Source organism: Anabas testudineus, chromosome 7 (genome assembly GCF_900324465.2).
Source record: "Anabas testudineus chromosome 7, fAnaTes1.2, whole genome shotgun sequence".
In the NCBI taxonomy this organism is placed as follows: Eukaryota; Metazoa; Chordata; class Actinopteri; order Anabantiformes; family Anabantidae; genus Anabas; species Anabas testudineus.
The window spans coordinates 19,620,529-19,642,842 of NC_046616.1; the positions used below are offsets into that span (position 1 = coordinate 19,620,529).

Here is a 22,314-nt window from a genome sequence, read left to right on the forward strand (position 1 = left end):
TACAAGTGTTAAACTTTAAAAAGTCAGTGTCAAACAGAACAAAAGCTGTAGATGTTGTCCCTCATTACAATAGAATAGGATCTCACCTCTTCCAGGATGGAAAGGAGGTTTGACTTTTACAAAAAAAAGGGCTTCAGTGTACATAGCAAAATAGCAAAAGGACCATTTATACACTGCTCAAAAAAATAAAGGGAACACTTAAACAACACAATGTAACTCCAAGTCAATCACACTTTCTGAGTAATCAAACTGCCCACTTAGGAAGCCACACTGATTGACAATCAATTTCACATGCTGTTGTGCAAATGGACTAGACAACAGGTGGGAAATATAGGCAATTAGCAAGACACCCCCAATTAAGGAGTGGTTCTGCAGGTAGTGACCACAGACCACTCTCAGTTCCTATGCTTTCTCCACTTTTGAATGCTAGCAGTGCTTTCACTCTAGTGGTAGCATTAGACGGAGTCTACAACCCACAGTGGCTCAGGTAGAGCAGCTCATCCAGGATGGCACATCAATGCGAGCTGTGGCACCACAGGTGGGGGTTGTGCTTTCAGCCCAACACCGTGCAGGACGTTTGGCATTTGCCAGAGAACACCAAGATTGGCAAATTCACCACTGGCGCCCTGTGCTCTTCACAGATGAAAGCAGGTTCACACTGAGCATGTGACTGACGTGACAGAGTCTGGAGACGCTGTGGAGAACGTTCTGTTGCCTGCAACATCCTCGAGCATGACCGATTTGGCAGTGGGTCAGTAATGGTGTGGGGTGGCATTTCTTTGGAGGGCCGCACAGCCCACCATGTGCTCGCCAGAGGTAGCCTGACTGCCATTAGGTACCGAGATGAGATCCTCAGACCCCTTGTAAGACCGTATGCCGGTGTGGTTGGCCTTAGGTTCCTCCTAATGCAAGACGAAAGCATTGATGCTATGGACTGGCCCACTCGTTCCCCAGACCTAAATCCAATTGAGCACATCTGGGACATCATGTCTCACTCTATCCACCAACGCCACGTTGCACCACAGACTGTCCAGGAGTTTGCAGATGCTTTAGTCCAGGTCTGGGAGGAGATCCCTCAGGAGACCACCGCCACCTCATCAGGAGCATGCCCAGGCTTTGAATAGAGGTCATCCAGGCACGTGGAGGCCACACACACCACTGAGCCTCATTTTGACTTGTTTTAAGGACTTTACATCAAAGTTGGATCAGCCTGTAGCGTGTTTTTCCCCTTCAATTTTGAGTGTGACTCCAAATCCAGACCTCCATGGGTTAATACATCTGATTTCCATTGTTAATTTTTGTGTGATTTTGTTGTCAGCACATTCAACTATGAAAACAACAAAGTATTTAATAAGAATATTTCATTCAATCAGATCTAGGTTGTGTTATTTTAGTGTTCCCTTTATTTTTTTTGAGCAGCGTAGATCTTTCATTTTGTTGAATTTTACAGAGTCTATACAATATTGTAGCAATGTGATTTATGAAATGAACACTTACATTACCACTGTATCCGAATGCCACATAAAACAGGATTCAGACACAGTATCTTAGTAATGTTCCCCAGCAATATAGCTGTCATAAGCACAACCAGCAGAGGGCAATATTACATTTAGAAAACCACAGTAGCTAGTACACCATGGCATTTTAACACATTTTCAGGAAATTAGCTTGCAATGTAAATTCTCCAGTCAGGCTCTAGGGGACAAGTCCTTTCACTTCTTTGTTCCTTCACAGATTGACTGAGAATAAATTGCATCTGTCACAAACTCTGTAGCCTTCAGATCAAAATGCAGCCTGTAAATTCTCAATGACATATCTAAGATGCACTCTAAAAGCAGCATATTACCCTGCTCAAAAATGAGACTTTTGATAGCCTATTATTTTGTGACATATGAGCAATGAGGTGTCTTGTCCATCTGAGTTAATCAATAGGACCCAGCTCCATCTGGGTGATTAAGCTGCATGCTGCAGGAAATGTTGGTAATGGCGTGTTATTTTTCACAAATCAGGTCATTTTGAGTCTGTCCCAGAAGTAATTGCAGTTTTTAATTCCATTGTAAGACTGTGCTCAGGGACTTTTTATAATTTGCCACACTTATGCTGCCAATCAGGCTTGATCACAATAATATTTTTACTGATTCTATTTGATTCCTTGAAATGCAGACTATAACGATGTTAGGTTATAAAGTTTAGTTAGGAGTATGTGATTGATTGATTGATTGATTGATTGATTGATTGATTGATTGATTGATTGATTGATTGATTGATTGATTGATTGATTGGAACAGTTGGCTGCTCAGGTGTTGCTTTCACTAACTGTTGGAAATATTGCAACTCAGTGAGCACGGACGTAAGTGGATGCGTGGTTGACTGGTGCGTAGGTCTGAACAATAGCTACTTGTTACAGTATGTAGGACTGATATCAGCAAATAAGAGAGAAAGTGCTAACTGTTGTCTTTGTGTTGATTGATTTAAAGTGTAACTTTTGGTTTCATTTGTCTGCGTCTGTGCCATATTCCAAAAAAAGTTTAAATAAAAAGGTCATTTGCTTTTTTTTTTTTTCCATAAGAATAATAAAACGTCCAGCAAACAAACACGAATTGTCGATTTTATTGCATCTTGATTGAACTTGAGCTTAGACAGGCCTGAACCTGGACGCGTAAGTGAAGGCATCAGCCGGGAGCCGCCCCCCCCCCGTGCAGCCGAACAGGAGCCGTGAAGAAGCAGCGGTGAAGTTTGTCCGCCCTGGCTTCCCATCGACGCTCGGTGGGGCTTTGTTTCATTGAGGAACAAAAAGCTTAAAAACAGTTCACTACTAAAAGTAGAGGAGGTAGACACGATCAAGTACGTCCGTGACATTTGGGATAATTTGCAGACAAAAGAAGAAGAAGAAGAAGAAGAAGAAGAGGAGAGGACGGGTGGACTCCAAAGTTGACACTTCGTTGTCATGTTCGCTACTTGTTGAACAGGACCCAGCACCGGAGCCTGTGGGCAGCGGGCTGGGAGCACCACGACAGAGGATTTGTTTCCTCTAACGTTGCTCGACAGACCTGAAGTGACCTGTCCGCTGTAATAAACACACTGTTCAGTGTAACCTCGCACTGAGCTGGTACAGAAACAGTAGTTCGTGTTCACACTGTTAGCTCAGCTCCTGGAGCTACACTAGCTGCTGCAGAGCTCACTAGTAAGTAGTTCACTTTAATGCACCGATGTCACACACAGGAGATAAGTGGGATGAGTCCCGCCTATTTTGCTGGTTAACAGCTTCCAACCTTCCCTGTGTGGTGTCAGGCTCTTCAGTATGACCATGAGGCAGTGACAGGACAGGGACAGTGATGGCAGAGCTGGAGATTGACCAGTCCAACCTCCCACGTGTCCAAGAAGGTAAGTTCAACACACACATGTCAGCATGCACCTCGCTTGGAGCATGAAAATAAATAGTGTGGTATGTGCCACACTTCATGGTCTGTCCTGTGGAAAAAAGAAAAAAGGTTGTTTTTGTGCAGGCCCTCCACAGGGACATGAGGTCAGGGTCAGCTGCTGAACTGCAGACGTGGAGCCGGTGGGGATTAAGTGTTTTATTCATGAACACTCAGGCGCAGCAGATACTGAAGTCAAAAGTGTGTACTTAACTGAGAATCACAGTCTGGGTTTGGAGTTATGTGTAACTGGCATTGGCACCGAATGACAGCTTTTCTGCTGCCCTCGCGTGTCTCTGCTTGATTTTCTTGGCAACGGCAGTTTCAGTCCAGCTCAGATAACTGTAAGTTTTGACTGTATGCTGCAGACACAGATTCAAGTCGTACTGCTGCTGAAGCGGATCTTAATCATAGACAGACCTGGTGTGCCGGAGGCAGATAAAAGCCAGTAATGAGCTCATTGTGATATGTGGTTTCTTGGAGAAGAAAGCACTATCGCTAGAGGTTAAGGGCTGTACCGCAACACAAGTGAAGTGAAAAGTTTTTAAAGCTGAACATTTCTCCCATGCAATACAAAGAACTATGTTTTCAAAAACAAATTATAAAATTATAATTTAAATTAAGTTTCAGTGTCCATTGCCCATAAACTCAAACAGAGATATTGTGGTGAATCCTTGTAGGCTAGGAGTGAGAAAGAGTTAGTTGGAGTGAAAAACAATAAATAAATAAATAAAGCTCAGCTACAATATTGCCTTTTAAATGACTTTATCTACTATGAAAACATTACCAGGTAAAAATTACTAAGCTGTGACCTGGGTGTAGGCAGTACATTCAGTCTTTGGCATGTTCCCACTAATGAATGGAATAGAAACAGGTCTGCATGTCTTTTATCAGGGGAGATAATTCAGCACTCCACTCTTGTTTCCCCACACAAAGGGCACACTGTGCAGCTTTGCATTTTCATGCATTTATCGAACTGAGCCCAGGGCACAAACAAGTAACCAGTTCTAGCGGCTCTAAACTACCCATTGAAACAATAGCGGTTTATAAATAAGATGTCTGGACAGTGTCCTTTATTTTTTGCTCATCATCCACTTTGACACGACAGATCTGTAAAACTGTGCTGGCACTGGGATTGTTTACTTAAAGTCCCATTGTGGGTGTTTATGTTTCAATTTCCGAAAGAGCCGTAGTTCCCCAAGTCTCACTTCTCCTTCACTTTCCTCCTCATGTGAGAGTCTCAACTAAGTCGGTTTTCTTTGTTTCCACTGCCCCCCTTATCAGTTCCTGTTTTGTCCCTCCTCTGGCTGCTCCAGATATAGCCTGATGTGCTGAGGGAATGCAGCTCCCAGAGGAATTCCCCCTCTTCCCCCCTCATTCCTAATTTCACTCTCACCAGCTGACCCAGAGTCTCACTACCCCTCACCTCTCATTGTTCTCGGTCCACCTAATTTTTAACAAAACACAGAGGGAGAGAGAGATCTGTAGGATGAACAGACACTTCATGGTGCAATTTTCTGTAAAATGCAGCAGGCAAGGAGAAAAGGAGAGAGAGGGAGAGTGAGCGCGTGGGCGGTCGGTGGGGGATTTTGGTTGAAAATAGAACCCTTGTCATTTTCTCCTTTCGCCAGTTTCTTTGTTTGGCAGGCACTTGGCAAGTGGCTGCAAATATGAAAGAGAAGTATCTTTGTCGGCCGCTTTGAGTGGCTGCTCCATCGCTCTGGATACCAGAGATAATCTGCATAATTTTGTTTTAGGCGATTGACTGTCAGGCCTCTACTGTGTTTGGGAGTTGTTCAGCTGTTTTTCAAAAAGTTTCATCAGCATAAAGGAAAGGAACACTAACATATTGTGCTAGCTAGCGTTATAATACAGTAGGAAATAAATCACTTTGTTTTGACTGTTAGGATTTTGAGGTCGCGCAGGTTGCTGTTTCCTGCTTTGCAATATCCCCGTTCTCCCTCAGTGTCACTGCAGAGTCGGAGTCTGCACACACCACTAGAAAACATACTGTGCTGATCAGTGGGTGACAGCAAATATTATTCTTTGCACTCTTTCCTAGACAGTCAGTCTGGATCTTTGCCTCCAGTGTTAAAAGACCCCAGCCAATTTCTGTTGTCTGCTGGATTTTTTGATTTACTATCCTCTTAGGAAGCAGACACAGGGTCCTTTTGTTGCCCCTATTAAGAAGCTTACAATGGGAGTCTCTCTGTATTTTGACTCACTATGAACGTACTGTGGCTCTAAATGACTCACTCTGTGTTCCTCAAAACCTGTTTAGCACTTCTAATAATCCAGTTTTCTTGTCCCTCCCCTGGAAGGTAATGTGATCGTAGTTTAGGTGAGTTTGGGAAAACAAGTTAGCCCACAATGTAGACACACCCACACACACACACAGACATTTACATAGACAAGACAAGTCATTTTCCTCCATCTTTCCCTTCTTATTCCTTTCTGATTAAGAGCAAAGTCTTGTATTGAGCTGTCAGTTTGTCCTCTCGGATTAAAACCAAGCATTTGATTTAATCCCTCCTCACTGACAGACTGGACGCATAAGGGCAGATTGGAGATCCATTTAGTGGATAGTCTCTTAAGAGCCACGACAGGTGTAAGTGGTAATGCATGTCTGTCTTTTGGCTTGGGTTAACTTGGTGTAGACGCATGGTGTCATGTATGGTGTAAACTGAGCCTTTTGATGGCTTAGTGCTGTCTGGGTGACTTCTATAAACTTTGAATGTTGAGCCCAGTAGACTTAAACATATCCAGACTTAGTCTGAGCAGGATGTTTTGTTTTTTTTTTCCATTTAGAGGATTCAGAGAAGAGTTTGAGTAAATTCTACCACACCAATGTCATGTTTTTCTCACTTTCCCATTTACAGACGGAGAAGTATTTTATTTTTACATCAACTCAGAAGTGTTTCTGCTCTGCAGATCTGTAAATTTAATTTTGAATAGTTTGATTGAGCTGACCTTTGTAGCTCAGGTAGGGCGGAGCAATAATGACACATTAGAGGACACTGAGCAACTAGAGCGTAAATGTGAAAACAGCGAGGAGATAAGAATCGAGGAATGTTAAGTATGTATAGTCCTGTATGTGAGTTTTGAGAGCGCTAACTTGTCAAGAAAGCAAACACAGAATAACTCTGGAATGGGTCAAATTCTTGGTGTTTTCTGTGTTTTCATTTACTCAGATGGTCACAACTGTGCTGTAGCTGTAAGCTCACTATTTCAGTATTACAATGAATGCCGAGGCCTCCCATTTGTTCTCGTCATCCATGACACAGCCCAGTGCATCTTCAGATAGTAAGTAAACTTTCAGGATCTTTGCTTGTCTTCTGTTCATACATGTCTTTGATTTAGAACTGTACTCCTTCTGACAAAGATACAAGGGGACCAAACAAACTAAGATAACTTCTTAGCTTTCATTCTCCCTCATAGTGCTTAAAGTGACAGCTGGGCTTACAAGCACAGGATTCCACGTCCTGGAATTCACTTTACCAGTTTCCTTTCAATAATAAATATAATAAATATATAATATATAATAATAAATAAAAATATATAATAAGTAATTTAGGCCAAGGGACCACTGCCATAAATTCTACTGCTGATTTTTTTTTCTTTGTTAGAAATGGTGTTGTCCTTGACTACATTAAGGTAGTACACTAAAATGCATTGCTATCTACGAACTTCTATCACAGTGTCAATAAATATTATGACATATAGCTCATTATGTATATGAGAATTAGTAGGACAGGTGTTTTTAATTGACTTTGCACTGAGCTAAATGTCTCCAGAAATGGTGTCTGCTGTACTCCTCTTAGCGTTTAAAAACAACATTGTAGGAACAGCAAGCCATATGTTCCATGTTCCCCGATAAAAATCTGTGAGATAACAAAGCAGTTTCTTCTGGTCACAGTGAGCTGTGTGTCTGCAGAGATGGAGGAAGTGGAGAAAACAGCTGGGCCACAGTGCTGCTGTCGGCCAGAGTTTATTTTCTCTTGAGTAACCGTTCAGTTTGTTTGACAGACTTTAAACAGTGGTGGGCTGTAGCACACAGAGGCTTTAGTGGCTCATTAAAAACTACTGTAAACACTTGGCATGTTTATGGATGAGAATAACAATTTGCAAATTCTGAAGCCATTAAAACCAACGTACAGATCGAAGGGAGCTGTTCACTTCGCTTGTTTCACACGCATTTATGACGTGCAACCGATGTGTTTTATAACGTCTAGTAGCAGGTGGCCAGACCATGTGATCACAGGAGACTCAGTTTGTCACAGAGTGGTTTCTGGAGAAACAGGAGGAGTTGATGTGTAGAGAACTCTTAGTCTCTAGCTCTTTGGATTTATGACTGCCTTACACATTTCACTCTGCATGTATTTGTACCATCTGCACTGGCTTCCAAGTATAAATGGTTGAAGGTGATGGTTCTCAAACTTTGCATCTTGATTTGATAGTCAAAGTGAGCACATTAATGTGTACAGACTAGGTTTATCCATTTCATGTTGAAAACATTTAAACATTATATCGTTCATAGTAATATACTGTAAATATAGTGTGTATACATAAACATGCGCAAATGGTGACACTCTCACAGAAGTCACATTATTGCTTTTGTTGGAATGAGCTGGACATGTTGCTCTGCAGATGCTAAGCTCAACTGCTTTGGAAGGGCAGTAATCATTGTGACCACTTGCATGTTGCTCTGGAAAACTGCTACCCTGTTATGATGGGTATTGTATAAGAGCCTTTTTATATATTTAATAGTGAGTTCATGACAGAGTAGTGGATTGTTGTTTGCTCCTTTCTCAAGTTTTAGTGGTCTTTGTCTGTGTTGTATAAACATCCATAATAACACATAGTACTCATATACTATTGTTTTTTAGAAAGCTCCAAAAAGTTGTCTCTTTTTAGCCTTTTGTTTGTTGTTTGTTATTGTGAGTAGAGTCAAAGAGAGTGAAGAAAATGAAGATGAGAGAACTGCTCACGCTATTAAACACTTATAGTCTCCTTCCATTCAGTCATAAACACTGTTACTTTTGTACGATACTGAGGTGTTAATGTCCTCTGTTTTTTCAGTGTGCCAGTGTTTTGCTGTGCTGGAGGATGGAGTGTTGGCACACAACCTGCAAGAGCAGGAGAGTAAGTACAATGTCAAGCTACAACGTGACAGCTGCATGTACTGTATAATACTATATGTATGTATGTGGATTGGTCTCCACTCTGTCTGATTGAGTGACAACTTTGTTTTAAAGGAAAGGAACAATATGTAATATATTTTTTTTTAATAAGTAATAAAATGACAATTGCATATCATTATAGATTAAAGAAACATGCTATGACAGTACTACAGCCTGTAAACTGTCTTTAACAATGTTCGGTGCCGGACTGGAATGTCTGTTTTTGTTTTGGTCTGTGTGATTATGACCACTCCACATTTACACAGTAACATCTGCATACCACATGTTTGCACACATGATACTGCTTAGAACCCAGATCAAAACCCAGAAGACTGACATAGAGTTGGCAAGTTTTCCTCTGAACAGGTAGGCCTCAGCATTTAGCCAAGGTTAACTGTCTTTAACTTATCACAGCTACTAGTAGAGATGGTTATTTTAAGTGCTGGAAAACTTATTTTGTAGTTTGTGTGCAGACTAGTTCTCCCTAGTGCCGTCATGCTAACTTCAAATGCTATTGCACATTGCACAAATGCACATTGGAGGAACAGACAGACCTTCTGAACTTATTTCATAAGTGAGATTTGCATTATCTATAATAAGGACTGCTTTCAGAAATAAATATGAACTAATTCATACATTACCTGTTAAATCAAACTTTTGCGGGCCTGAAAGTAGTCACTCCAGTTCTAATGTGCCTATCTTTGCAGCTTTTAGCATTTGTTTTCAGGATAACAGGGTATCTTTGGCTGCAGTACTTATAACCAGCCACGCATCAAGCTAACAAAGACAGAAAAATATATCATTCACATGAGCTGGTTTGTAATTTGCAAACAAACACTGAAAATGTTCACATTAGCAGAGAGACTTAACATACAGTGTAGGAGTCGTCATCGCAATTTCAAAGTTTAGTCCTGCACTGGTTGTTGTGGTATGTCTTTTATACCACAACAGTAACTTTGTGCTGAAAACAAAATGGTACAATTTGGTGGAAATCCACAAACAATGTCAAAAAAATCCAATGCAGCACTCATAAATAGTCAAAAATGAACAGATTTAGACCTGAAGTAATCAAGTAATTATTAATGACTGTAATCTAGATCACACATGGTCCTTGTTGGCTTATCCTCTGCCTTTTCCTATGCTTTGACCTTACAGTTGAACAATACTATACCACCAACATCCAGAAAAACCAGCTTGTGCAGAATGACATCCGTATAGCCAAGAGGCTGCAGGATGAGGAGGAGGAGCAGCAGGCCCAGCAGAGTGCCCTTCTCAGACAGACCTCCAAACAACTGTAAGTGACCCCTGCTCCCTAAAACATTTTGTAACACAGCTCACACTAAATCACAGTGATTCAATCAACGCATTACCTCCTTAATTCCCATACCCAATAAAGATATTTACATCAATCAGCCACAATATTGACACCAGTGATTTTAGTCTTTAGTCTTTCAGGGGTCAACATGGGAACAATTGAATGCTTTCATGATCAGCAGTTATAAGATGAATGTAGAGATGGCAAGTTTTCTTCTGAACAGGTAGGCTTTAGCATTTAGCTAAGGTTAACTATTCTTAACTTATTTTGGCTACTAGTAGAGATGGTTATTTTAATGACTGGAAATCCTACCTTGTTTGTCTGCAGACAGTTCAGAAGGGCAGCAAGTATTTGACACACAGCAGATAGTGTAAGCCTGACCAGTGCTCTCTAGCGCTGTCATGCTAACTTTAAATGCTAGCAATCACATCAGAGGACTTACCTCATGAGTCATAAGTAAGTCATGACACACTGTGCATTGCGGCTTGTTGTATAATGGACTGCACAGCCACAAACTGGTCACAAGGTGGAATAAATGGCTAATCAATGTACAGATGTGCAAAAAATTGTTGGTACCCTTCCATTAAAGAAAGGGGGGGAGAAAAACCCATAACGGTCACTGAATTAATGTGAAACCAAAAAAAGTAATAACAAATAAAAAATTAAATCATAATAACTAGACATTGCTTTTTAGTTAAAGAACAAACTAATAAAACTGGCCTGGACAATAATAGTAACATAACATAATATTTTATTGCACAACCTTTTGTTGTGCAACAAATCAAGGGATTTCTGTAACGCTCAATGACTCACTCAGCTCAACTCAACTCAACTCAGGAAACTGCTCCAGATTTCTCAGCTTTGAAGGGTGCCTTCTCTAGACTGCATGTTTCAGATCTTACCACAATTTGATTCAATATGATTTAGATGAGGACTCTTAGAAGGCCACTTCAGAATAGTCCAGTGTTTTGTTCTTAACCATTTTTGGGTGTTTTTAGTTTTTTGTGTTTTGTGTTATTATCCTTTTGGAGGACAGTGACCTTCTCTGAAACTGGGCAATAAGGTTTGCTCCAGAATGCCTTGATAGTCTTTAGATTTAATTGTACACTGTACAGATTCAGGACATCCTGTGCTAGATGCAGCAAAGCAGCCCCAGAACATAACTGAGCCTCCTCCATGTGTCACAGTGGGTACAGCATTCTTTTATTTGTATGCTTCATTTTTGTGTCTGTGAACATAGGGCTGATGTGACTTCCAGGCTCCAGTTTTGTCTAATCTGTCCAAAGGACATTCTGCCAAAACCATTGCAGGTTGTCAATATGCATTTTTGGCAAATTCCAGTCTAGCTTTTTTTTTTTATGACTTGCTATCAGCTGTAGAGTCCTCCTTGGTCATCTTCCATTAACTCCACTTTGGCTCAAACAGTGACAGCCTGCAGTCAGTCTGACACTGATGACCTTGAATTTCACCTTTAATCTCTTTGGAAGTTGTTCTAGGCTCCTTGGTTACCATTCATATTATCAGATTCTTCAATTTGTCATCAATTTTCCTCTTGTGGCCACATCCAGGGAGGTTGGCTACAGGCCCATGGACCTTAAACTTCTGAATAATATGTGCAAGTGTAGTCACAGGAACATCAAGCTGCTAAGAGATAATCTTCTAGCATTTACCTTTAACATGTTTGTCTATAATTTTTTTTTCTACTCACCTGAGAAAACTCTCTTCTTAGCTTTCTGTGGCCCATGTTCAGTGTGGTACACACCATGATACAAACAGCGCAGTGACTACTTTTCACCCTTTAAATAGACTCTAAATCTAATTACACACTTTAGTTTAACATGATAGTCAAACATGATTTGATGTTAATTTAAGTGATTACATTTTCTGCCATGACTGTCCTGTAGAGAGGAGCAAGACTTTGAGTACGCCCGCATCATTCAGGAGGAGCTTCAGCGGTGTGCTGAAGAGGCCCACAGAAGGGAGCAGGATGATGAGGTGAGCACATATCTGTACAAGAATAGTATATCTAATACATCAGATTTTGTCTGCATCAAGTTTACATTCATTCATGAATGGACTGCATACTTGCACAGATGTAAAACATCTAGACAAAGACAAATAATATTGATAACAATACAAAAAACCCAAATTATAAACATGAATATTTCAAACCCAACATGTATTAGAACCTGTAGCTGCCTGTGTATGAATGAAAAGGGGAAAGTGAATCAGCTGACTGTCTGCGCCTAGCACCTATACTTACCTGTAGCGAGGAGTAGAACTTTGAGTACACACAATCCATCCCAGCCATCTTGATTGTTTTAAAACTGTGGGAGGAAACCCACAATGAATTGACATGCCAACTATAACATAATGCATGTGTGATTTGTGTACTCATTCAAATGATAATTTTAATTATTTAGAAATTAGAGAGGAAATAAATATTTCAAACATCTTTGTTGTTCCTGCAAGTTTCCACAGCAGTATAGACAACATTGTGGGAAATATACGCATGCCACACAGAGGACTGATAAACAGAAATAAAGTAGAAAATCGGTGTACCTTTACCAGTCATGGATTTTATTATTTTTAAATTGAAAACTATAGCTTTAAACTGAGCTTACAAATGAATGCGGTCACTAGTAATAAATGTGAAAGCAATGTTTCTAAAGGCAAAACATTTGAGGGATTTGCTCCAGAAAGACAAACAAATCCCTTTCTGTGGGTGTCAAGTTTATGCCAGGAACCAGAGTGAGACGTTTTATAAGTTCAACTTTTGCAGTAAGTGGCAGTAAAACAGAAACTTGAACAAAACTGAAGTACAACTTAGTGGTAGTCTGCCCATAATATCTTCTTATCACACACTAACAAACACTGTCCCCTGTAGGGACAGTTTACTGTTAATGGTTAAGGTAAACAATGTTCCTTTTATACAGACAAAGTGGCTTTAATTCATTTCACTTACAATGGATTCCAGTAGTTACTGGTTTTATCAAAATATCAATTAAACGCTTCTCAAACCTCTGAAGTACAGTAGTCAGTATTGAGGCCTTCTGGGATGGATGTCTGACCCAGTAAATACTCACTGATCCAGTTCGTTTTTTAGATGATGCTGTACTTCAAGGGAACATGAACAGATAGTAGACAAGTATCTTACAAAAAAAGGTATATCCCCAGTAAAACATAAACATTTAATTCACAGGAATATTCATTTGACTTCAATGATCCAAAACTAACTGCAAGGCAGCCTCCTTCCCCTATACTGCTGACTCAGAACTTTTTAAGTCAGTATTCTAAATTACAACACTAAGAGGTGCACTTCAACCTATGTACAGTATTCACAGCAGATGTACAGTATGTTATGACACTTGGGTCTTACAAAGTATTTTCAGCACAGGGACATAGCTTTATTTGGCACTCGGGACATGCGTGCATATAATTTAATTACCTGTCCGTTGCCAATGAGTGAGGGAGTACCATATGATTCACTTTGCTCTCTCTCCTCCTAACTGAGCCTATAACGAACCGCAGTAGCAGCAAAGTGCTGCTCTGGGTTTCTGATGTATCCACTGTGCTGGGAAAAGGCATATGAGCAGTCAGCTGTGAAATAGAGACACAACTTGTCAGCTACCCATCTGGATAAGGGTTAAGCAATTTCTCTTGTGGTATATATTGTCAATATGCATGACATGCACTCGTGCACATTTAGGCTCAGTAAATGTGCACACTTGGCATATGTAAGGAAAGGGGCAAGTAATTATAAACATTACCTGTGCACTCTTTAAAGAACAAGAGTGACTCAGCATTTGTTTGTTTATCCTATTCATAAAATGGTTTAACAATGTAACAGGGCTTTTGGACAGCTTTGGAAAAACGTACAGAAGCAGTGTGTGTAATATGTGTTGGCATAATCAGGTTTTCATGCTTTTTGAAGTCCTAAGACTAAATAAATGGAAGTCGTTTACAAATAAAAAATGGAAAAAATAGATCCAATCCTCTTAGGTTTATTGTTCAATTTGGAGTGGAACTTTCTTAGGTGTTTCAGTCAAACAAACAAACATGTTTGAGAGTTAAAAGCACATTGTAAATTCAAGTAGTTCTGGTTTTAGTTGGAGCTTGCATGAGAATCTGATGATGTTTTAGGTAATTTGTGCCGAAATAGTTTTAGTGTAATTCCAGTGATATAATCATGGTTCTCACAGAATGAATTATTACTTTTCCTGTAGTGCTATTCATGGGTTCCCATGAAATTTGGTGCAGATGTTTGGTTTAATGTCTATTATTGTGGCATTATTATGTCAGATACATATAAAACTAACGTTAGCGTCAGTTATACTAAATGTTTTGACTTCTATCTAGTCACACAGAAGCCTAAGCCCTCAAAAATATGTTGTTTTTGTGTCACGTATGCATTTGTGAGCATAAGTTACCCTAGAAAAACTAATTTGACAGCGTACTAACAGAACTGAGTTTAGCTGTGTAATAAAAGGGCAATGGTGGGGCGGGGGGGGAGCCAAATCTGCCACGAAACTCCCCAGCTGGCCGTGTGGAGCAGTCTACGTCATGAGGCCGCACCAGCATAATATTTTCCTTTACTGTGCAGTTTCCTTTTTAGAGAAGCCTGTTTTGGGCAGGCATATAAAAGCTCCTTGTTTAGAGGATAGTACAGAGAGACTGTGGGTTGCTTAATCATTAATCAAAGGGTTGGGTTTGAACTCTGTTGGAACCAACATGAAGGGGCTATGCTCAGAGTTAAATGGTAAAACCTCAGTTTACCTACTCACCTACTCTTGGTTAAAAGTCCTCCCAGATAGCACATAAACATGAGTCTATCTAGTTCTGTGTAGACATAATTTCTTTCCATGAGAATTTTTAATACTAGTATTACCCTGTCTTCCTTAATGACTAGCTGATCAGAGGTGTTGCCTCCCTGTAGATTGACTTTAATTAAGGAGTAGAAGGCATCAGGATGAGCAGTTTTAAATGCCAGATCCCTGTGGCACTCCATGCCTAACCTGCCATGGCAAGCTGCTGATCGCCTGCTGATGATGGCAAAGCAGATGACACGCATGCCCTAATTGCAAAGCAAAAGGAGCTGTGCTAGCATACTACTTTAATTACTGATCTGTGTTGTACTGTAAATGCTGCCTACAGAGAGCTGTTTCATGGAATTCAATGGTAGAACATGTGAATTTGTTGGGAACATTATTGGTTCTGTTCGTCAAATAAAAAATCAGCACCCAGATATGGTTGGAGTGGCTCTCCTTTAAACAGCAGACAGGTATATCAGCTACATCTTCCCCAATGGCAAGGTGTTTCTTAAAGTGATACTGTTGATCTGCTTCTATTGTTGTTTTTCTGGCCTCTGGTTCCTCCAGAGGTTGAAGATGATTAAAAACTTCTAATAACTATGTAATGCAGTTTTCCACTGAGTGTGTTTAGCTGTCTTGAGGCTTTATATTAAATGGCCACCATTCAGATGTCACAGTAATACCATGACGCTGCTTTGAGTGTGGCCTCCTATACAAACATACCAGAAGTAGTTTACACTGTAGATAGATGACGATATTGATGATATTACCTTGACCTATGCAGAGTCAACTTCACTTATAATTACTTGTGTATCAATCCCATAATATAGAGTAGATTTAAGGCCAAAAGTGGTTAAGGTTAAAGTTGGCCAAACACCTTGCTGTTTTTTTTTTTGTTTGTTTTTTTTTTAACTGGATGTTCTGCTGCCATCTTCTGGATGGAAACATCACAGACTACATGATGTGTAATTTTTTCTTTCATGTCATCTCATACTTGCACACCAGTGTATAATGCTATAATAACCTCAGTGTACACAGTGAGAGGATTTGTTGTGAGATTTTGTAAACATGGTGTGAAGCTCTCAAGATATTTCATTATTGACGTTGTTGTGATTTGTTTCTCTGTTGTCTTTACTTAGCCAAAATTCCAATTGAGTTACTCATTATGGTTTATAAAACAACCATTGTCATATTGCCATGTCTTCTCAGGAAATGGCTAAACAAATGCAGGAAGAAGAGGAACAGAAGATCAGGAGGGGGAGCAGAGGGCAGGACAGCCATAGTGAAGGTACAATTTAAGTTTTGCCATTAAATGTTTCATTGCCTGCATACGTATGTGGCATTGTTACTCAGCAATCCCAACATGCTGAAAAATCATGTCAAAAAATTATATAAAATATATATATATATATATATATATATATATATATATATATATATATATATATATATATATATATATATATATATATATATATATAATAAATGTAATATCTATCTATCTATCTATCTATCTATCTATCTATCTATCTATCTATATCTATTATTAATTGTATTTTATTTTGTTTGTTGTTATCAAACAATGCTTCTGATATAGCTGTCAGACTATATCATCTATGTGTTTTGTTCTGAATCTGTTGTATACATATAACATGCATGTATTTGATATTGTGCTTAATGCATGTCAATATACCTGTATTTGTGTCTATACATTGAAATACCTGGAAGGTCTTAGCTGTGTCTAACATTTATATACATACACATATATAAGTTCTCTTAAATGACATGCACCTATTTTTAAGTATGTGTGTTGCCTCATCATTAACTGCACTGCTAACAGCTCTACCCACCCTCCCTGCTTTTTTGTTTGCATGTTTGACATTACTAAAGGCAGCGTCAGTGATCCTACACTGCCATGCCCACACCAGCACACACTCCACAGCCTTCATCAAGGAGAGGAGCATTACTCATCTACCACCACCAGGTGGAAGTATTCTACCTCTGACAACAATTCAGTCAGAAGACGGCCTAAGGCTGTCTCCCCCAGGAGGCTAGCAGCTCAGAAAAACACTACTTCATGGTCAAATCAAGGACACACAGATTCCATTAGACACACCAGAAGTGGATTAAGTGAGGATTCAGAGGACTCAGACACAGTTTTCTCTGAACAACTCTCTTTCTGGTCTCAGAGACTGAGTGAAAGGCTCAACACAGCACCTCCTCGACGGCGGGCATCTTTACGTCACCCGCAAGAGAGAAACTACAGAAGCTTTTGCTCTCGCAGCAGCTTCACAGATGAATCCAGAGAGTGGGTGGAGGCGAGAGGAGTGTGGGATGAGGGCTATTATGAAAATGGTGACCTAGAGAGGAGGAGGCCTAGGAATCGGGATCAGGAAAGGAGCCATAGAGAGGGGAATGATGGGTGCCACAGGAAAAGAGATCAAGATAAAGACTCTAGGTTGGTCGGGGTAAGAGAAAGGCAAAGTAGTCTCAATGAATCTGCCAGGCTAAATGACAGACGTAGACACAGCAACAGAGACTTAGCAAGGACATGGAGTTATAGGGACAACCCTGACAAACATGTCCGCTTCGAGGAAGATACCCAGCACTCTGACAGGCGGCAGGATGAAAGCAGTCAGGTTTGGGAGATGCTAGGCCAGGTCTTAAGAGAGAGGGGTGTGCCTGTGAGGGTGGGCAACAACGGGGTGCCACTGCAAATACTGCCTCAAAGCAGAGACAGTCAGGTGCTTCATGGGAGTGAAGTCTCCTGCAGCGACACCCAACCACATCAAAGAGTCTTCCAGAGAGCTGCCACCACCAGGCACAGTTTCCATGGAGATATCAGGGAGAGGAGGAGATCATCACACAGAGAACACAGTGGGAAAGATCACAGAGAAGACCAAGACGGGCACCGTGATAATGTGGAGCATGATGGAGATGAGAATAGTAGTAGAGAATCATATGCCCATTGGGATAGGCAAGGCAGTAGAAGGTGGAGAGAGCACAGATGTGCTAATGATTATGCAAGGGAGAGGAATACAAACAATTCGAGGGTCAAGAATGCAACAAGCAAACACAGACATTCGCCTAAGACCATAGAAGAAAGATTAAGCTCAGAGGAGGAGGTGGAGAAACAAGAAGTGGAGAGGAGAGTACAGCGGCCCCGTCGAAGAGCCCCACAGCATAGCCAAAGCTTCAGCAGCAATGGGGCTTCAACCAGGGATAGGTCAAGGCACGTGGCAGCAGGTAACACCCAGAACTGCAGCCAACTTCAGTCTGCAGGGGGAAAGCTTCCAAAGCTGTGCTCCCTATGTGTGTACATCTGCTCCTCTCATTTTCCCTCAATCATCATCTAATAAGGACAAGCAGGGGCTTGTGTGGTGATTTTGATTTCTCTTACGGAAATAGGGCATTTTCTTGTTTCAAATCTGTAATTTCAGTAGTGAAAAATGACCTTCAGTGTTTGTTTTCATTTCTCCACTTCATCATCTTCTTCTTTCAGTTTTAAAGTTAGCAAATTAATCCTACAGAGATCATTTTAGCACCTGTCAACATGTCTTTACATGCTGCTTTTACTTATCAGTGTTCTCCATACCCTCTTATGAGTCATCGTGTGTTTTGATTTATTACTCACCTACTCTTTGTCACCCTAGCTGCACCATTATCTCTTTGACTCTGTGAAACCTCACTTGTAGGTGTGTCACAGCAACCAAAGCTGGATGAGTCAAGTCTGGACCTGGGAAACTTACAGCAGGTTCTACGAGATGAAGAACTAGCTCGCAAGCTGCAGGAGGAGGAACAAAAGTTTTTGAGGGCGGTAAGAGATCCAAGAGTTTACCATGACAATCTGATTTAGGAGCCAATGAGGAAGAAGGAAGTATTGTTTTGTGTTTTGTTTTTTTTCCTTCATTCTTTATTTTTGACATTCACTGTCACATAACTTTCAGCCCTCTTCACGTAGTTCTTACCAAGAAGGAGACTTCAGAGTAGCACAAGTGGCTCAGGATGAGGTACAGTGATGCACAGACATGTTGTCACTACCTATGCATTTCATGTTTGACATCTATGCGTGGAATGACACCCTGTTGTGTTTTTGTGCAAGGAAATTGCACGTTTTATGCAGAAGCAGGAAATTAAGTCAACGCGTAGATCTCGTGAGCTAGAGGGGCCTGCATCATGGCGCGAGCACAGGGCAATGATCACTCAGCATGACAGACGAGCTACAAGAGAGAGACAGGTAACGGTTTTGTACATATCTTGATATGCCTTGATCAATAATTTTTACTTGTCATTGTCATACATGTCTTTTGTTGTTATTTATGTTAATGTGGCTCTTTTGATCAGCTACATAAAATGAGTTTGTCCTCTCCCACAGGTCCAGCGAGAAAGGCTCGACTCTGAGGGCCTTCCTTCCCCCACTGAGGACTGCTCCCTAGAGAACCAGCCATCCAGCCCGGTCTTCTCTATACCGTAATTATCTCTAACTGAATATACATATAAAACATGAACTACTCCCCGGTTGTACCTTCTAACCTACAACTGTTGCATTAACAGACAAGGCCAGCAGATCAGAAACATTGCAGAGGAGTTGGACCCAACTTTCCAGGCTAGGAGGCAAGACACAGAGAGCCTCCAAGTTGCACAAACGGGTACTGTAAACACTGTAACAATGTCACACTCAAAATGAAACTGTTAAAACAATGGCTATACACTCACATCCTTTTCCTCTGTTGTAGTCCCAACTTGTCAGTCACTTCCCGTGTCACATTCTCCCATATATGACCTCGAGGAGCCTACGTTCATCCCACCCACAAAGCGGCAAACTGAAAAATCAGGACGCACTAAATCCAAAGAAAAGAAGGAAAATTGCAAGCAACAGTAATCTCCATCTAGAGTCCAGCTGGAGTGCAAAAGTCATTTACCAACACCAAATACAAGTTCACCTACAGAATTCTTCTGGCTTATTACTTTTTAAGGTAGAAAATTACAAGAGTTAAGTTCTGCCAACACCCATATCAGCACTTTAGTCCAGTGGAATAAAGAGAGTGAGTATTTCTTGATTAAGTGAATAATAACACTTGGGTCTGAAGTCTTTATATTCTAAAGCAGGAAAATTGAGGTATACTGAAGGACTGTTTAAAGCATTGTGTATTTAAATTGAACAGTATAGCTTTTTTCATTATTACCATATTTGTTATTTTTTCTGCATTTAGTTAGGCAGGATACTGTAAACATCTAAATGCCATTTTTGTTTTAGGTTGTTTTGTTTTTTCACATTTATTTCTGTTCCAAATGTACTGGAAAGAAATAACCGAGGCCTAATGATTTGATACTCGCTCAGTGTCAATGTCAGCACTGGCTAAGTATTGTGTAACATTATGGGAGTTTTTAGGGCTTGGTGGACATCCTGCCTTGTTCTGTTTGCCCTTACCAAGAAGAAAGAACAAGAAGTTGCTACAATAGCCATCTGAACCTAAGTGACACATTTTTCTGCCAAGCTATTATAAGGGATTCATATTTCAAGTAGCAGTAAGAAGCAGTTTGGCAGCACTCCAGTCTTGTTTTGAGTAGTAGTCAGATGAACTTGTTGAACCCTTATTAAATGGAAATACCAGTGGGAAAAAACATACTTGTCATAATGTCATATATCATAATTGTCAGTCATTACTGAGAATTTATTAATAGTAATTATGTCATCATTGTCATTGTATGTTGTGCAAGTGCTTTATAATATTCATATGTAAATATAGTGTATCCAAATCATATGAGCCAGTTTGTTCTTGTATTTAAGGGCTGTACACGTGTGAAACAAAGTAACACAGAAACCATTATTTGATTCTTGCACTTTATGGTCCCATGTTTTGTATTCAAAAAGTAAGACATAAAAAAACTTGTCTGTTTGAAAATATCATAAAAAGAGGTTTACAGAATGTACATACAGTTTAATTCATAGATGGTTCTAAAAATTACATTTTAAAAAAAAGTCATTTACATATATCAGAGGCAGAAAGATAAATACACATACCAAACAAACCAGATATGCAGGTCACAGTTGACAGGTAAAATAAAGTGCTGCAGTTCTTAAACCTTCTTGTATTAAAATGTATTGTGGTAACTCAGTCTTCTCTAGGCAGCACCTGTGAACTTTGCAGTCTTTAAACAGACCATACTTCAGTTGTGACTCATGTATACTAATACATGTGTATCACCGATGTGGGCTAAAATCTTGATTCGGTGCCCACACAGCACATTTCTCAAAAGTTCCATTTCATAAGAAACGTACGCCTGCTACATGTTTTACATTTTGTTTTTTTTAATTTGCTTACTGCCTACTATGTTATGCTAGAAGTTAAACAGTACATGACTGACTGTGGGGTTTTCCGCATGACCACTGAGACAGTTTGATATTCTGTGCCTCATATACTTGACAAGAGTGGATATCACATTTGTCTGGAGGATTTCCCGCATTACGCACTTAATAGGACTCTCAAAATTGTACATGTGGCACATGACTTGTTGTCTGGCAGTTGGTGTTAAGAAATATTCCACCTGGGATACCCAGCCTGTTGCTCAATGAGGGCAGCTGAACCTTAACTAAAACCTCTTGCTTGTTAAAAAATAGACCAAAGTACTTGTGATAAGCCAACACTGTACTGTATTGTGTTGTAATGTAGTCTCCCTGAGGCTGTAGTTTTTGATTACCTAACCCAACAAAAAGGGAATGTCCCCTTCACTGGACTTTTTCAAACCAATGAAGCAATTCTAGGAAAGCCCATATAGTTCCTGGTAATGTAAAGTAGTGGAAGAGGATGCATATATTATGCTGCTTTGAATGTGATAGCAACTGTTCACAGCAATAAATTGCAAATTTCACAACTGGCCTTATTAACCAGTGCCTGTCCACAGACACATTTAGGACGATCCCTGGATAAATCCTACTTCAACACCTAAAATCATGATTGACAAAAAACATTTTTTGACAAAACCTGTTATAAATGTATATCAAGTGGGCAACTAGTCAAAGAAGCATCTATTTTTAGAAGACGTGGGATTCATATTAGGCGTGACTGAAAACTGTTGTCAGTGGTTTTTACGCTGCGTTTGACACCCACCTGCACTGTACATTTACAACATTCAAAGGCTTTACCGCTCAGACATGTAAATATCACAGTAGCGAAACTCATATACAGTCATTTAAATTTCACAGTATTATTTCACACATCAGCACAGGTTTAATCGCTTTGATTTTTAATGTGAGGTGTGTTGCTTTATCACATAACTGGTGCAAAACCTGTTGAGTTTCAACCTTCCATAGCTATCTGAGGACAAGTTCATCTTTCAAGTTCATGAAAGGGGAGACAACACAGGCTCTCTGTTTGCTATTATTTTCCTGATGAATAGGCTGTTGTAAGGCCACAGTTTTTTTTTCCCCCTCAGAATTCCCCTTCCTGCCCCATGTGCATTTTTTTCTAAAATCAATATAGTTGTATTTAAGTAGAACTATTGAATTAAATGTAACCTCTAACCTGAACCATCAAGATTTTTCGCAGTAGCTTAAGCTATGCTGATAGGTAAATAGGGTGGGCTGA

General features: G+C 40.1%; 1 protein-coding gene across 5 annotated transcripts; it reads left to right on the forward strand.

The window, feature by feature from the left end:
* The first annotated feature begins 2,721 nt into the window (after positions 1-2,721).
* On the forward strand, positions 2,722-20,553 carry ccdc187 (coiled-coil domain containing 187). 5 transcript variants are annotated; one of them, XM_026367170.1, is made up of 13 exons: positions 2,722-3,184; positions 3,292-3,384; positions 8,499-8,561; positions 9,755-9,893; positions 11,819-11,909; positions 15,935-16,013; positions 16,616-17,971; positions 18,421-18,542; positions 18,673-18,735; positions 18,828-18,962; positions 19,101-19,195; positions 19,280-19,374; positions 19,462-20,553. In XM_026367170.1, exons 2-13 carry the CDS (start codon positions 3,336-3,338, stop codon positions 19,605-19,607), a joined length of 2,433 nt encoding a protein of 810 aa, XP_026222955.1. In that variant the 5' UTR covers positions 2,722-3,184; positions 3,292-3,335; the 3' UTR covers positions 19,608-20,553. The 5 variants fall into 5 exon arrangements, with proteins under 5 accessions (XP_026222955.1, XP_026222954.1, XP_026222953.1 ...); XM_026367169.1 differs by lacking the exons at positions 2,722-3,184; positions 3,292-3,384 and adding exons at positions 5,842-6,034; positions 6,611-6,722; XM_026367168.1 differs by lacking the exons at positions 2,722-3,184; positions 3,292-3,384 and adding exons at positions 5,842-6,027; positions 6,611-6,722.
* The last annotated feature ends 1,761 nt before the right edge of the window (positions 20,554-22,314 follow it).

What these genes read in the sequence shown, in the direction of transcription:
- ccdc187 (XM_026367167.1), top strand. Translation starts at nt 6,659, where the DNA reads ATGAATGCCGAGGCCTCCCATTTGTTCTCGTCATCCATGACACAGCCC. An exon ending in GCCCAGTGCATCTTCAGATA is followed by an intron (nt 6,723 to 8,498) that starts GTAAGTAAACTT and finishes CTGTTTTTTCAG; the next exon opens with TGTGCCAGTGTTTTGCTGTG. An exon ending in AACAAAAGTTTTTGAGGGCG is followed by an intron (nt 18,543 to 18,672) that starts GTAAGAGATCCA and finishes CATAACTTTCAG; the next exon opens with CCCTCTTCACGTAGTTCTTA.